The sequence below is a fragment of the Halichondria panicea genome, chromosome 1 (genome assembly GCF_963675165.1).
Source record: "Halichondria panicea chromosome 1, odHalPani1.1, whole genome shotgun sequence".
Lineage (NCBI taxonomy): Eukaryota > Metazoa > Porifera > Demospongiae > Suberitida > Halichondriidae > Halichondria > Halichondria panicea.
In genome coordinates, this window is record NC_087377.1 from 9,047,270 (window position 1) to 9,061,350 (window position 14,081).

The 14,081-nt window shown below is 38.0% G+C and overlaps 1 protein-coding gene and 1 long non-coding RNA gene across 4 annotated transcripts; one reads left to right on the forward strand and one right to left on the reverse strand.

The window, feature by feature from the left end:
- The first annotated feature begins 942 nt into the window (after window positions 1–942).
- On the forward strand, window positions 943–14,081 carry LOC135340449 (uncharacterized). 3 transcript variants are annotated; one of them, XM_064536826.1, is made up of 11 exons: window positions 943–1,324; window positions 1,377–1,582; window positions 1,667–1,740; window positions 1,800–1,997; window positions 2,042–2,112; window positions 2,188–2,356; window positions 2,406–2,510; window positions 13,019–13,189; window positions 13,257–13,301; window positions 13,405–13,608; window positions 13,768–14,081. In XM_064536826.1, exons 1-11 carry the CDS (start codon window positions 1,187–1,189, stop codon window positions 13,935–13,937), a joined length of 1,551 nt encoding a protein of 516 aa, XP_064392896.1. In that variant the 5' UTR covers window positions 943–1,186; the 3' UTR covers window positions 13,938–14,081. The 3 variants fall into 3 exon arrangements, with proteins under 3 accessions (XP_064392896.1, XP_064393011.1, XP_064392971.1); XM_064536941.1 differs by lacking the exon at window positions 13,257–13,301 and having other exon boundaries at window positions 13,768–14,080; XM_064536901.1 differs by lacking the exons at window positions 13,019–13,189; window positions 13,257–13,301; window positions 13,405–13,608; window positions 13,768–14,081 and adding exons at window positions 2,561–2,741; window positions 2,935–3,343.
- LOC135340981 (uncharacterized) lies at window positions 7,360–10,580 on the reverse strand. The gene is made up of 5 exons (XR_010396504.1): window positions 9,366–10,580; window positions 8,296–8,515; window positions 8,116–8,214; window positions 8,004–8,069; window positions 7,360–7,689 (listed from the first exon to the last, which is right to left on the reverse strand). It is a non-coding gene; the product is annotated as an uncharacterized LOC135340981 (long non-coding RNA).

Sequence of the window (14,081 nt, forward strand, 5' to 3'; positions counted from 1 at the left end):
TAACTTTCATGCTGTAGAAGTCCAAAGGCTGCTTGTAGTATCCACATCTTATTATTATTATTATTATTATTATTATTATTATTAACTTTTCAGTAGTGCTGAACAAAAATGAATAAAGAACTGAGTATACTAGTAAGGAATAGAGCACACTGCCAGTCTTTGACTTCTTAAAAGTCTAGCTGGAGTACGTACTATACTACAAATAAGGATTTTTAATTAAATTAAATAATACAATTGGAGCAAGGGCAAATCACATGATAAGTACATAGTTTGTCTGGGTCAAAATTTGTATTGAAATAATCCCAGAAGAAATTGAAGAGGAGTCTCTCTATTCTCCGGTACGGCATTTCCAGATCCAGGCTTGGCATTGCATTCCAAAGGCATACTACTCTATTGAAGTAATAGTGTCGTGTTTTGTTCAATCTGGTGAAATTGTGTGACAGTTTTAGGTTGCTACCGAGCCTGGTTGATGTAGTGACAAAGTGAACATGGTCGCGTATGTTGAAATTATCTTGGGGCTGCTTTAGGTGTTTGACTAGGAACATGATATCCCCAGCTCCAGCCAGTGAGAGTTTTATTAGCCCTAGGGCTTGAGGGCTTCTAAGTCATGTAGAAACTAAACAGTGTCTAAGAATTTTATATCATAGTGTCTAGATGGATTTGCTCCTAGCCATGAATTGTTATCTAATCTTTGCTACATGATTGTAAGTGTTTCTCTATAAGTGAAGTACATGCATGATTGTCTAGTACACAATTTTCTAAATTGGATAGAACACTTCCTCTAACTAATCAAATTGCACTATTTATGGCTATAAGAACATGCTCTAACATTACATAGATAGTTTGTCTTCTAAACCTAATAGTATATAGATCTGCAACAATGTCCCTACTTCCATCTATAGGTGAAATATCTCAACAACACAAACGTCGAAAATTACAGACCTCATCCCTTCTCTCTTCTTACGAATCACTGGCTTCAATCGACCTCAACACATGGAGCACACTCAATAAGTTGAGCAGAGAAGTGAAAGAATCTTGGTTGGTAGCTAAGTTTGGGTTTGTACTTGTGAATGAGGTGTGCCTTTTACTGCGTTCTATCTCTGGCAATGTTACTGATTCCGAAAAAAAAAGTATCTTGTGTAACTGTGACCTCTCTCTACCTGGTGTCCAACAGGAAAGTATAGAAATGGTGGCTGAATTTGTCGATAACCACTGCCCACACCTTGTACGATTTACTCCGAATAACTACCCTCCATTGTTGACTCCACCCACAAACACCTGTTTTGACTGTGACCGACCATTGGTGTCTAATCATTCTTGCCATGTGAGTTTTTTATTGGCTAAACTATTATTTTTATCCTAAACAATATTTTCAGATAAAGTGTTACTCTCTGAATGGTTTTGTCAGAGGAAGAAAGTGTACGCTAAGGTGTAAAGCTTGCAACATAACTTATAACTATGCTCACTTTGGAAACAAGTCTGAGAATGGATTCCGTATGTACTCCCAAACTCAAACATATGTTGAAGTGTCTGACACCGTTTATTTTTCAAGGGATTTGTTGGAGTGGCAGTGTAGCCTTGCGTAAGTGAACAATGTTTAGTACTTATAGCAAAACTGTTTCATGAATAAATAATGTCCATCTCAACATAATTATTTGTCCTGTAGTAATCACTCTTGGGTTTCCTTTCAAGGGTTTGCTGAAAGTTACAATACTGCTTTAGAGATACCACCAGATGAAGGTATAAATAGAGAAGCAAATAATTTATGTCTATAGATAAATAATGGTGTTCAAGTACAGAGCTTAGTCCCTATATTGTTGGGGAAGCCTTCTATAATGGAGAAGTGGAGAATGAGTTGAGACGAGTCAATAAGATCGACTATCGTTTCCATAAAGACAGTGAGAGAGAGGAGTGTATGGAAAGGATTGAAGAAGTAAGGCGGCAATCTATATACCACCACAAAGAAGACACGTGTACTGCTGAATGCAAGAAAAGAGGTAATTATAGTGCATGACTGTATAATTATTATTGAACCCAATAGGTTGTGGTCAACTGTGGGTTACAGATGGAATTTGGAAGACTGTTTTCCCACACTGCATGTTCAAAGTTGAGGTGATGGGTGGCAACTTATTCATTTCCACAAACATTATAGTTACATTGTAATTTGTAATTTCAAAACCTTTGCAGCAAATCAGTGATGGAATTCCAGCTCTCAATTTACCTGATGTGTGTACAAACTCCCCAATTCGCAATAAGGCGTTTTGCGAGGAACACTGTCTTTTGCTACAGAATGAAGCTCCTGATGTACCTATTGATCTGAGACAGTTTCTCAAATATTGTGGTGCTCAAGCAGTTGGTAATTTAAGATACAGTGGTACAATTATTTACTTACACGATTTAATTAGAAAATGAAGAGGAGTGTGAGGGTGACACTGATACTGTTGATGCAGTTGTGAACTCTATTAAAGTCAATACAAACCAATTTGGAACATCTGCTACCACCTCACAAGGTATGTAATTATGTAGAATTCTCTATTACTTTTATTGAACTTTATCCTAGGTACTGCAGCTTTAATTGAGAAGCATCCTGAACTAGTACGAAGTACTGTGTATGATGACCCTAATGAACGAGTTTGCAGGAAAGATACGGGTAAATCCAAACGGTTGAGGAAGTGGTCTAGAGGGCACCAATTTGTCATCAGAGGGGGTGGTCATATTGACACTTGGCAACCATTGTACAGGTACACGCCATGCATTCACATGACCCTTTTTTCCTGCATGTATACATTTTAGCATAATAGCTACATTATACTGAACTGTAATAGCTAGTGCCTATAATTATAAGTACTAACCCTCCACTGTTGACATGAATAGAAACTATGCATGTATAAAACAAATGCACTCTATATATAATTTATATATACCTATATATAGGTCTGAATCGCCATCACAAGTTTTCTTAATTTTGATTCAATGGCTGCTGTCTCTAGCTAAGTCTCGTGGTGGTATTGGGAAGCCTATCTCATTGGCCTATGACAACATGTGCAATTTAGCAAAGCTGAAGGCTGCTCGTGCTCCTCTACCATTTACTCCGCCATTGGACCGTTTGTGGCTTGATGTCAACAAAATCATTGATGTGTTTCATTTTCAAAACCATGTGTCTCCAGATTGTAAATTAAAGTTTTCTCCTGCTGAACTGAAGAGCGAGAATCCTGACTTCAATACACAGGCTGGGGAGCAGACATTTGTTTGGGTACATCGGTTTAGTCACATTCTGTGCTCAATGAACAAGGTTCACCACCTTTTTATCTCCACCGAATGGTGTTAAGGCAAAACGAGTATACCAGCAAGTGCTATGCTAGAGGAAAAAAGCCAATTCTCCCAAAAGGAACTGCAAAGTAACTGTTTTAGAAGTAAATTGTTTTGCATTGCTTATACATGTGAATGTGTTGAGATATACATGCAGTCACCTAATTAGCAATTACTATCACTTTACTTTATATGATACCTATATACGACTAGAAAAACATTTGCAATGTGAAAAATTGCTAGGATTGGCCAGGGGAACCACAAAAAAGCGTGGAAACAAGAAATCCGACGAGAGCATAACTCCAATCCTTTACAACGTCAATCACATGTACTGGTAGTTTTCCCATGTTTTCCCAGCCAATATGCCACGCAATTTTTACTCAGTGGAGTGATGACCAATCCCTATATATTTATTATACATCCATTTTGGAATGTGCGGGCATATAATCATGATGATTTGTGATGAATTGATGTTCCTAATACATGCAGTGTTGAGCACAGGTACACACAGTCCATGCGTAGTAACATGCACGGACCTTACTGGTGACCTGCATGGAATGATTTGGTGGATGTTCAATGCGCATTGAGTGTCTAGTGTGGACAGGCCTTTAGTCAGTCAGACAACGAGCGGTGAAACGTCGAAATAGTGCAATTTTTAAAATGACAATATTCATACGTTCATGGATTATGAAATGAGAGATACAAAGAGAGAAAAGGCTAAATAAACTATCTGTCCATTCAGTTTTGATGTGGCCTTTCCCTGCAGAGATAAAACAGTTTGAACATGAGTCAAAATAAGTGAAATATTGCTAAACACGGGCAAACCCACTGCCAATCCTATGTAAAACCTACTGATCTAAGTTGATTGTAAATATTGGCTGTATTAAATATTGAAGTGGTGGGTGTAGATATGTTTGAGAAGGGCGGAGTTTACGACTCATGTGCATGACCGCTGTGCGCAGCATCTAAAACAGTGTTGTCTCTCTAGCACACTAGTACTGCAAGCTGCTTGTGCACATAGATCGATCAATTCAATGAGGCTAGTGCAGGAAAACCACAGCATTGGCTACTGGAAAGAAAAGAGTGGTCCTGCCAGAAAATTCTATAAGCTTACAAATTTCAGTTTGAGGCTATTGAAGCATGTCCGAGCACCAGAGGAGCTACCACATTTTTCTGGATTTGTAGTGGAAGTGACCCAAAAGTAGAGGTACCGTGGTGAAGTAAACGAAAGTTCAAGCGATATCTCAAAAAGGTAACGAATGCATGCATGCATTTTTGCTTATTCAGTTATTTATTGTATAATACAGGTTGGCATTCATACCATGGTACAAGATACCCAACACAGAACAACTTCTGCAATATCTCAGTCCTGCTATTCCGTCAGGGGCATTATCTTCACAACTCTCACTCTCTCAAACAAAGTCATTATTGATGCAGCTGTGTCAAGAGTTTTTTGAGTAAGCTATATTTTTTAGTGTAAGGAATCCATGCAATGACTATAAGTATTATAATTATACCTGTGATGATTTTACTGCTACATCTAGACACTAGTTGATAGTATTTATATACATGGGAAGTATACGTACATGCATGGGAAAAGCGCCTCAGAGCAGGTATATATACTATGGGACTTATAGTATATACGTATGTATATACCTGCAATTTACTTATAGTACACCTATATATATAGTAATCCTTTGTCAAGTAATATAATTATATAGTCAAGCCTTGAGGGCAAGGTTTGCACATGCATGCATGCGCACTATAGTATCTAGACACTTGCACTCACTGTTTTGTCAGTGTCCATGTGATTTAGAAGCCCTTAGCCACTTGTAGTATACCCTCGCTATTAGTTGTACTATATTTTGGCATGTGACTTTCATTGTTTGTGCAATTTGCTATAGCCATTGGATCACTTTCCACATGTCTTGTTACTATACATGCTGTGTCATTCCCCCATTGTGTTTTGCAATCCATTCACTACAAGTACCTGTATTTGGATATGTTATGTTCTATCTTCAGTGTGCATGAATTTACAAATTCATATAATTATACATGCACAATATACTTTTCAATATACCTTTCAATTGTGCACTCTTATTAAGTCTCCCGTACCCCCTTATATAATTATACCTATTATGTGTTTAGGTGATTTCTCTCTTGGATGCTAATAAATTAAGTAGCTATACTACTGTACAGCCATTTTTACCATGAGATAGTTCTTAACTTTCTAATAGCTAATATACAAAAAACAAATCGAACTATAATAATGAGTAATCGAAATACTGTATATTAAGTAACATTGAAGGCCATTACCTATAAGGATTACAAACACATACATTATGATTAATATGCATGCATGCACATGAATTATAGGAATGAAGACAGTGATGCAGATGAGGATGACACAGAGCCATCACGATACCACCCTGTATCTTGCACTGGGCTTCAACCTGATTCTAAAGTGTTTGTATTTGGACCCGAGTTCCAAATTGAGGAGGATGGTGCAGTAATTTCTCAAGAGAAACAGCAGTACATTTGGATTGATGCCATCCTTCAGAAATTGCAGCGGACCGTGAACTCTCTACCACCAATTCCAAATCCTACTCTTCAGCACCTACATACGATTGTCCGAGGAATGCACAGCATCTCTGGAGACAATGTTTTCAGTGGATTGTTCCTTTTAGGCAAGTTCTGATCAGCTAAGTGCATGCATGCATTACATGATCCAATTTGCTGAAAGCATATAATTATACTACTACCTTTTCAACTGTAAGTAATTAAACCAGTACGAATTGAGTGTTATAGCAATACTTTTCTGCCCTTAATAAAAGGTTGGAAATACTTTATATATATAATAATACCTTAATTATATAGCAACATTTTCTAGGCACTTATATTTCATGGAATGGCCTCTAAAAACATTTCTTTGCACAATGTTTGAATGCCGCTTACCTGAAGCCACGCTTTAATCTTTGCAAGTTATAGCTAATAATTTTTGTGGATTTAACTTTTGTAGGATTGCTAACCCACGAAATCAGCAACAATTATATATAAGCCCTTCGAAAATGTTGCGCTATACGGGAAGGAGGGAATTGTTCAGTGTATCATAATGCATGATTATAGTGCTAACTACTGCATGCCTTGGATACATTTGCAGCATCTTCCGTGCATAATTATGACTATATAATTATATATAGGTGCAGGAATTATGTCAATGCACTATGAGGCCATCATAGCACGATGTGGATCTATTGGTATGGCAATAGCTACTAGCACAATCAGCAGAGGCAAGACCAATTGCGCAAAGCTTGCTATTGCGATGTGTGGAAACTATCCCAAAGGATGCGCAGGCTATCTCACTGATAGTATGGCAAGGGGTCACTTGAGTGGCAGTCTTCCATTTCTGTACGATGATCCCAGCAGCGATACTGTCTTGAAGCCCCTCCTCATGAATTCATTTGGTGGGACAGAAATAGGTACTAAGAAGGCACAGTTTTCTGCCAGGTGTTCTCCCATCGTCACGTGCAATGAGTTCGTTATGGAAAAATTGGCTCAAGCAGATGATCGGTTAGTACATGCGGACATGGTGGGAGGATCCCATATTTTATACAGGAGGTTCCAATGTATATAAATAATTATACATAATTATACATTTGCATAATAATATTATATATACACTGTTAAAAATGTGGTGCTATTGTAACACCCAAAAGTGGGGTAAAACCATTGTACCAAATATGGCACTCATATATGGAGTTATTACAGCACCAGATTTTAGTGTTATTAAAACACTCATTTTGGAGTTGTAACAGCATGAAAATGTGCTGTACTTGCACTTTCTTGGAGTTACTGCAACTCCAAACTGTGTGTAACTTTTACAACTACACCTACAATGGTGTTATTAAAGCACTGGGGATGGGTGCTGCTGTTACTATGTTACTACAGGTACAGTTGTCATTGCTATACTCTTCATGCAAAGCATAAAATATTGCATGCATGCTTATTGCACTTCTCGATAAGCTCATGCACTTGACTTAAATGACGTAACATAATTATAGCATGTGTATAATGATATGCATCACGATAGCATATACAATAAAAGTATAAAGATATGTATACCTATATAACCTCATAAAGTGTTTAATAACTACGACCACAATACACTTAGGCAGTTCGGGACCTTAAAAATAAAAAATAAAAGGGTGCCATGCTGACATGCACGTGGGTACTAAAATGTCAAAAACATAGTTACTTGTACAAGAGTTTCATAGAATGAATCTACTTCATACACTTCTTTCTCTACGATGACGAAGTAGTTCATTGATCCAGATTCAATAGCACTTTTTCTACCTTGAACGAACGTTGCATGTCATCCACCTGCATGTATATAATTATGATGGGATAAGGATGGGGCTCACAAAAACAGTAGGCAGTGATATAAGTGATTAGGAGACAATTATTCAAATAAGCCGAAAGCCTAACACTTTAACATATCACCTTTTATTCTATCAAATATCCAGTGTGCATGCATTACTGTGTATCATTATATATGTATGATGACAGGGTTATTCTCGTTATAATAAGCATATACCCCCCCACACAGGATGAATTCAAGGGCAACAGAAGAATCTGTTCTCAAGTATCAAGTATTTGTAACAGTATATCAATTTAGCTGTTTATGCATTACATACGTGGAGCAGCAGCTTGACAAATATCATTTGTACTGCATCCTTCTTCTTACAGTATCATCTTCAGAACTGAATAAAAAAAAATGTATGTTTGAAGATATGGGTTTCTATTTACCATTAGATTGTGACTGCACCAGTGACTGCATAGTCTTCGACCAGCTCCCGTAGCTTAACATTGTTCTCCTTTGTTTGAATTCTTTCCTCAAAAGTAAATCTATAGGTAAAAAATTCTATTACTACTGCGAACATTTACAGCTATATGCTTGAACGCAATAATGATTAATAGTGGACTTACATAGACATAATCGGTCAGTGGTGGATAGAAGGTAAGTATATACGCACATCTGTAACTGCTAGTCGATCATAATTATCACTCCTGATATAGCACCTTTGTTACGCTTTGTTTTTGGACTATTCCTTTTAAAGAGCAGTGGTTTATCTTTGGACAGATGTTGAATCTCAATTTGCGACGCATATTCTTTAACCTTGTTTAAAATAGCTCGACTCCATGAACCCTGCATGAAAAGAGTACCTATAGCTCTTACGATGCGATAATTTTGTAAGAAACAACCATTATATATCTTGTATTGTCATTGGAAATTAGTTTAACAATAATCGGAAGACAAAAATTATAATTATGATGATTTGTATGCAAATGTAGATACGTGCGAAAAACCAGTCTGACAGGAAAGTGTTCCTAACGCTCAACATACATCTAACTGACGGACACGTGCCCACAAAGCCCAACATATCAGACTGACGGACAAGTGCCCACAAAGCCCAACATATCAGACTGACGGACAGCTGCCCACAAAGCCCAACATATCAGACTGACGGTCAAGTGCCCACAAAGCCCAACATATCAGACTGACGGACAAGTGCCCACAAAGTCCAACATATCAGACTGACAGACAGCTGCCCACAAAGCCCAACATATCAGACTGACGGACAGCTGCCCACAAAGCCCGACATATCAGACTGACAGACAAGTGCCCACAAAGCCCAGCATATCAGACTGACGGACAGCTGCCCACAAACCCCAGCATATCAGACTGACGGACAGCTGCCCACAAAGCCCAACATATCAGACTGACGGACAGCTGCCCACAAAGCCCAGCATATCAGACTGACGGACAGCTGCCCACAAAGCCCAACATATCAGACTGACGGACAGCTGCCCACAAAGCCCAACATATCAGACTGACGGACAGCTGCCCACAAAGCCCAACATATCAGACTGACGGACAGTTGCCCACAAAGCCCAACCAGAATTATTATATAGTTACAATTATAGTAGTGAGTAGTAGACTTGCAGTCTGTCTATGTCAAGCTTTTTAGCACAACAATGGTTTTGCAGCAACTTACTCTATAGTTCCGAGTCAAAGCAGTGTGCCATCTTGCAGTGTAGTACATCTAGCAACTTAGTCCATGTAGTACCAGAGCAGCTAGAGTAGGCCCGGCGCCTTCGTACAGTTAAGGTGCACACAGCTGTGTGCAGAGACTCTCATGCAGGCAGCTGTCTATCTCAAGGTTCACGTGAGATCAGTGCTGCACGTATTAGATCTACCACCCACGATTTTGTTTTGTTTATGTAGTCTTGGCTACCCACCACGCATTTGAGTCTGTGCTCATCAATTAATTATGATCATATCATCAGTGTATGCCCTTGCATGGAAGAGGGGGGGTGGGAGCAGAGTAAGAGTTAAATTTGCAGGGCAACTGTATGAGTAGAAAGAACACACTATAAGCCAGCTACTTAGCTAAATACAGGATGTATGATTTTTCAGACGATTGAATTGTTAATAATTATTGTTGGGCATTAATTTGTCCATTAGCGTGACATGCACATAGTCTAGTCCTCAATAGATGTTGCAACTTCAAACACATAGTTACAGTAACTAATAATGATAACTGATTCATCCGGCACATAAGTTATAAATACTGAATAGCTAAAATATTGCCGGTACACTTGAAAAGTGCACTAATTTTTTCTTGGAAAGTTCCTCACAGGCCGGGCCGATTGTTCCGTCATCAGTACAAGCTAGTGTGCTGCTTCACCCCTGTATACATAATTACGCATGTGATTAGAATTTATAATAAGTATAATAAATAAGGTGACTATAATTATAATCTGCTCCTGCATGCATGCTTGAATACAAAGGTATAATAATTATACCAGATTCAACTATTTTAATGGAACGGGTTTGTTACTATATAAGCAACTATTTATTTACACATGCAACTACATGAATCATTATAGACTGGCCTTGATTTGCATGCAGGTGATTTATAGAGGTGCTTACATTGCACCATGTATAGTGCTGCAATCACACAATTCTTATTTGAGTAACACCATCTGGTGTATAGTTAGAGTAATATGATTTTAACAACTAGGTAAGTGCATGCACAACACTGTTTAAAGTGTTCCACAAGCACTTATAAGTGTATAATAGCACCCTTTATTGTTCTAGTAACACGTAGCAGTTACGACTGCACTCCTAGTGTTGTGATAGCACCATTAGGTGAGTGTTGGCATAGCACTTTGGGTGCTATTGTAACTACCCATTTTTAACAGTGTAGTGATTACATGCAATTATATAGGTACATGGCCAGAGCAATTTTGGTGCCATTTGTGTTTGAAGCTCCTCCAATGAGAGTGGACACCCTTGATACCATTCTACTGCCGGAGGCAATATCCATTGGCTACTGGTTGAAGAATCTACCCCAAAACCTACTCTATGAAACGGTAGAGAACGTACAGGAATCTGTTGAAGGGAAGATGGACGGCAGGCTGGCGATGCAGTATGCTCTATATTTACTGTGTGCAAAAGAGGTATAATTATCATGTATAATAGTGACTTACAATAATGCTTGCTTTCATACTTAATTGTTCACTCAATTGTAGATTTGTAATAGGACTGGGTGCAGTGAGGTGACATCTGATCACATTTGGGACCACTTTCAGAGTGCTATAGTACCGGCTATTTGCAATTGGCAAATTGGAGAGAGTGACACAAATGAAAAAGCTGAGAGCAACAACTTGGAAAAACTCTTGCACAAAGGTCTTCAAAAGGCCCTAATTTCTGACGAGCATATGTCCGAGGTGCGTGCATGCATGTGTGCACATTTGACATACTGCATATTATATATAATATATAGTCCTGCTATTTGTGCAGTTTCTGAACTGTGTCGCCCCAAATGTGAATTACCACCTGAAAAACACAAAGGACATGGTTCAAGGAGCAGCCATTCGACTCCAGGTTTTCTTAAATTACCTAGACAGCCATGGAATTCCTCATGCTTCGCACAAAGTCATTCGAAGGAAGACAAAGAAATGCAAAAGATGTGCTCCCAGAAAGCGCCAGTATTTCCTTCGAAAGGATGTGGTAGTCTCCTCAAGGAAAATAAGGAGAGAGTTATATCAGAATGCAAAGGGTGCATCTGTATACCCAGAGATCAGCTAAAGGAAGGATTTATCGAAGCCTTTAAGCACAGTAAGCCCGATTATTGGTAAATTACATCTTGCGCATGCATGCATATAAAATATTATAGTCTGTCAGACGTGCATGTATAGGTATACCAATTTATTCTAGTGTTCCATGCATGCATGACTGTGAATATGGCTGATCAATTTGCATACATATATATAGAATCTTCAAGAAGCTCTACCGACAAACATAACAATTCAGAGGGCTCAAGGGATCAACTAGATGACTCAGGTATATTATATTATACCATCATGCAACTAGTTGGAGCATGCAAGACTATACCAACCCACAATCTTGTTTTCGAACTTTTTGTTACTTCAGTGCGCATGCTCTTCCAACCCTACTCTTCCCCATTTTTTCACAAAATGTTTTTTGCACTTGTTTGTACCCTTTTTACTGCATGCATGTATTATACAGTTGTGTCATGCACGTCATTATAAGGAGATGTTCATTGTATATAATCATAGGCATCCACATTGAAGACGAATTTACGGATGACACACAGTTATCAGGTTAATAATGATGCATGCAATAATTATATGCTTGCATGTAAAGTATTACTATAATTGCAGGTGAACCACTAGAACACAATATTGATTATGAAGAACAACAGCCTTGGTTCTTTTATGAAGGTTTGTATTATATTGCAGGTCAAAATTATAATTAGCACGCATGCATGCATGCATGCAGATCTCAGTGACAATGAATTTTATTCTCTCCTTGGTGAGCACTACCTCGAAGAGCTTGAGGACCAGTTGGATCCTACGTCTCATCATGAGCAACAAGAAGAGCCAGCTCCTCCAAAGAAGAAGACAACACTAAAAATAGGTATATACTTATAGTATTATTATTACTGTATAATATGAAGAACATAATTATTATAGGAACTCCGAAGGAATTTGAAGTGCAGTCTACCCCCCAACAAAGACTAACAATATCATCAGCCAATCCATTAGGTATGTCAGTATACTGTAGTGATATTGAGGTGCAAAATTTCCTTTTTCGAAGGCAAGGCAGTTAATGAGAAAGTTAAAACGGGCCATGGACGCACCGGTATATATACACATGCTAAGCTAGCTATTGGTAATTGTGGTTTCCTATGACTATTCAGAACACCCAAACATTTCTGCTGAGGGCTCTGCATGTAATTTATATATAATTATATATACCCACAAATACGATTATTTTAATTATATAAAATTATGTCATATTTTATATACATGGATGCAGTGCTATGTCATTATCCTCTCACACCTGTCCGTCTCCATCGACTAGGAGTTACACCACCAAGACAGAGGCAATTAGGTATGGTGTATATATATACATTATAGCTAATTTTTGCTGTTTTTGTGGGCCCCGTAGACTGGCCGTAGTATAGTTTGCCGCCTTAACTATCTGCTATTATAACTTGCAAAACATATATTATTATTAATGGGGCTGGAGGTGATTCTGATAAGCATGCCGGAGTTAATTACTCCTGGTGATTCAAAGAAATAATGCCCTGCACATACTTTTATCCTGCACTCTCAGTGCAAAAGAAGCGTCCTGTTTCGGTATCACTGACAAAATTGTATGAAAGAATTGGAGTAAGTCCTGCCAGATTGAGTGGCCATGCACGCAGAAAAGCAACATCTACTACAGTTGTGGTAAGAAGGAACCTGTTAACAGAATTGGCCAAAGTGAAGTTGGGCGTTAAAAAAGGTAGCTATAAATATATAATAAATAACATGCATGATGCACTTAAAAACATTGTGCAAATTGTATTCAGACAACAGTAAATGTCTCGCTGAATTCAAAGCAACTGGCAAGCAAAGTAAGATGCATGTCAAGTGCCTGCATGTATTGTGCATGTATTATACTATGTTTTTTATATATACTATAGGCTTTAAAGTTATCATAATTATACTCACATGCAGACAAATCAAATTATGCTGCCAAGAACAGAAGCAAAACCAAAATTGCTAGTAAACCACGATCGCCTGCAAATACCAGAAGCAAAACAAAACCTGCTAGTCAACCACAATCTGCCAAGATATTGTCTACCAATGGTGCCAAAAGAAAAAAGAACTGTGCTAATAAACCGCAAGGCAAATCTGCTGTACAAGTTGCAATTGTAGGAGGTAATTAGATAATTATTATGTGCTGACAAACAATAATTATATATAGTGCATGCATGGCATGTAGTGATATAATGTAATTATATTGACTCGGGCAATGCATATAAGTGTACGATAAATGCAAGTGGCACTTATTTCCATGTATATGTTTTGATTGTGCAGAAGACAAGGAGCAATGCCCTAAGTATGTATGCGTATACAAGAGAGTGCCTCGTGCTTCAACCATGATTGCTTGTCACACATGTGACCAATGGTTCCACATCAAGTGCGTATCGTTATCACAAAAAGAAGCTGGGAAGATAGCACAGTGGCATTGCAGCAAATGCATGTAGCTAACACTTAATTTTGCCTGCATGAACTCAATCTATAATAACAGTTATTGTATCTATTATTTAGGTATATAATAATATTATAGTGTTTTGTGTGCTAGTATATAGCATGTTGTTTTATGTATTATGTATATACAATCGAAATGA

Excerpts from the sequence above, each read along its gene's own strand:
- LOC135340449 (XM_064536826.1), top strand. The coding sequence starts at position 1,187 with ATGGTGGCTGAATTTGTCGATAACCACTGCCCACACCTTGTACGATTT. Across the intron at positions 1,583-1,666 it reads GAGTGGCAGTGTAGCCTTGC|TAATCACTCTTGGGTTTCCT; the intron begins GTAAGTGAACAA and ends TTTGTCCTGTAG. Across the intron at positions 2,357-2,405 it reads TTGTGGTGCTCAAGCAGTTG|AAAATGAAGAGGAGTGTGAG; the intron begins GTAATTTAAGAT and ends CGATTTAATTAG.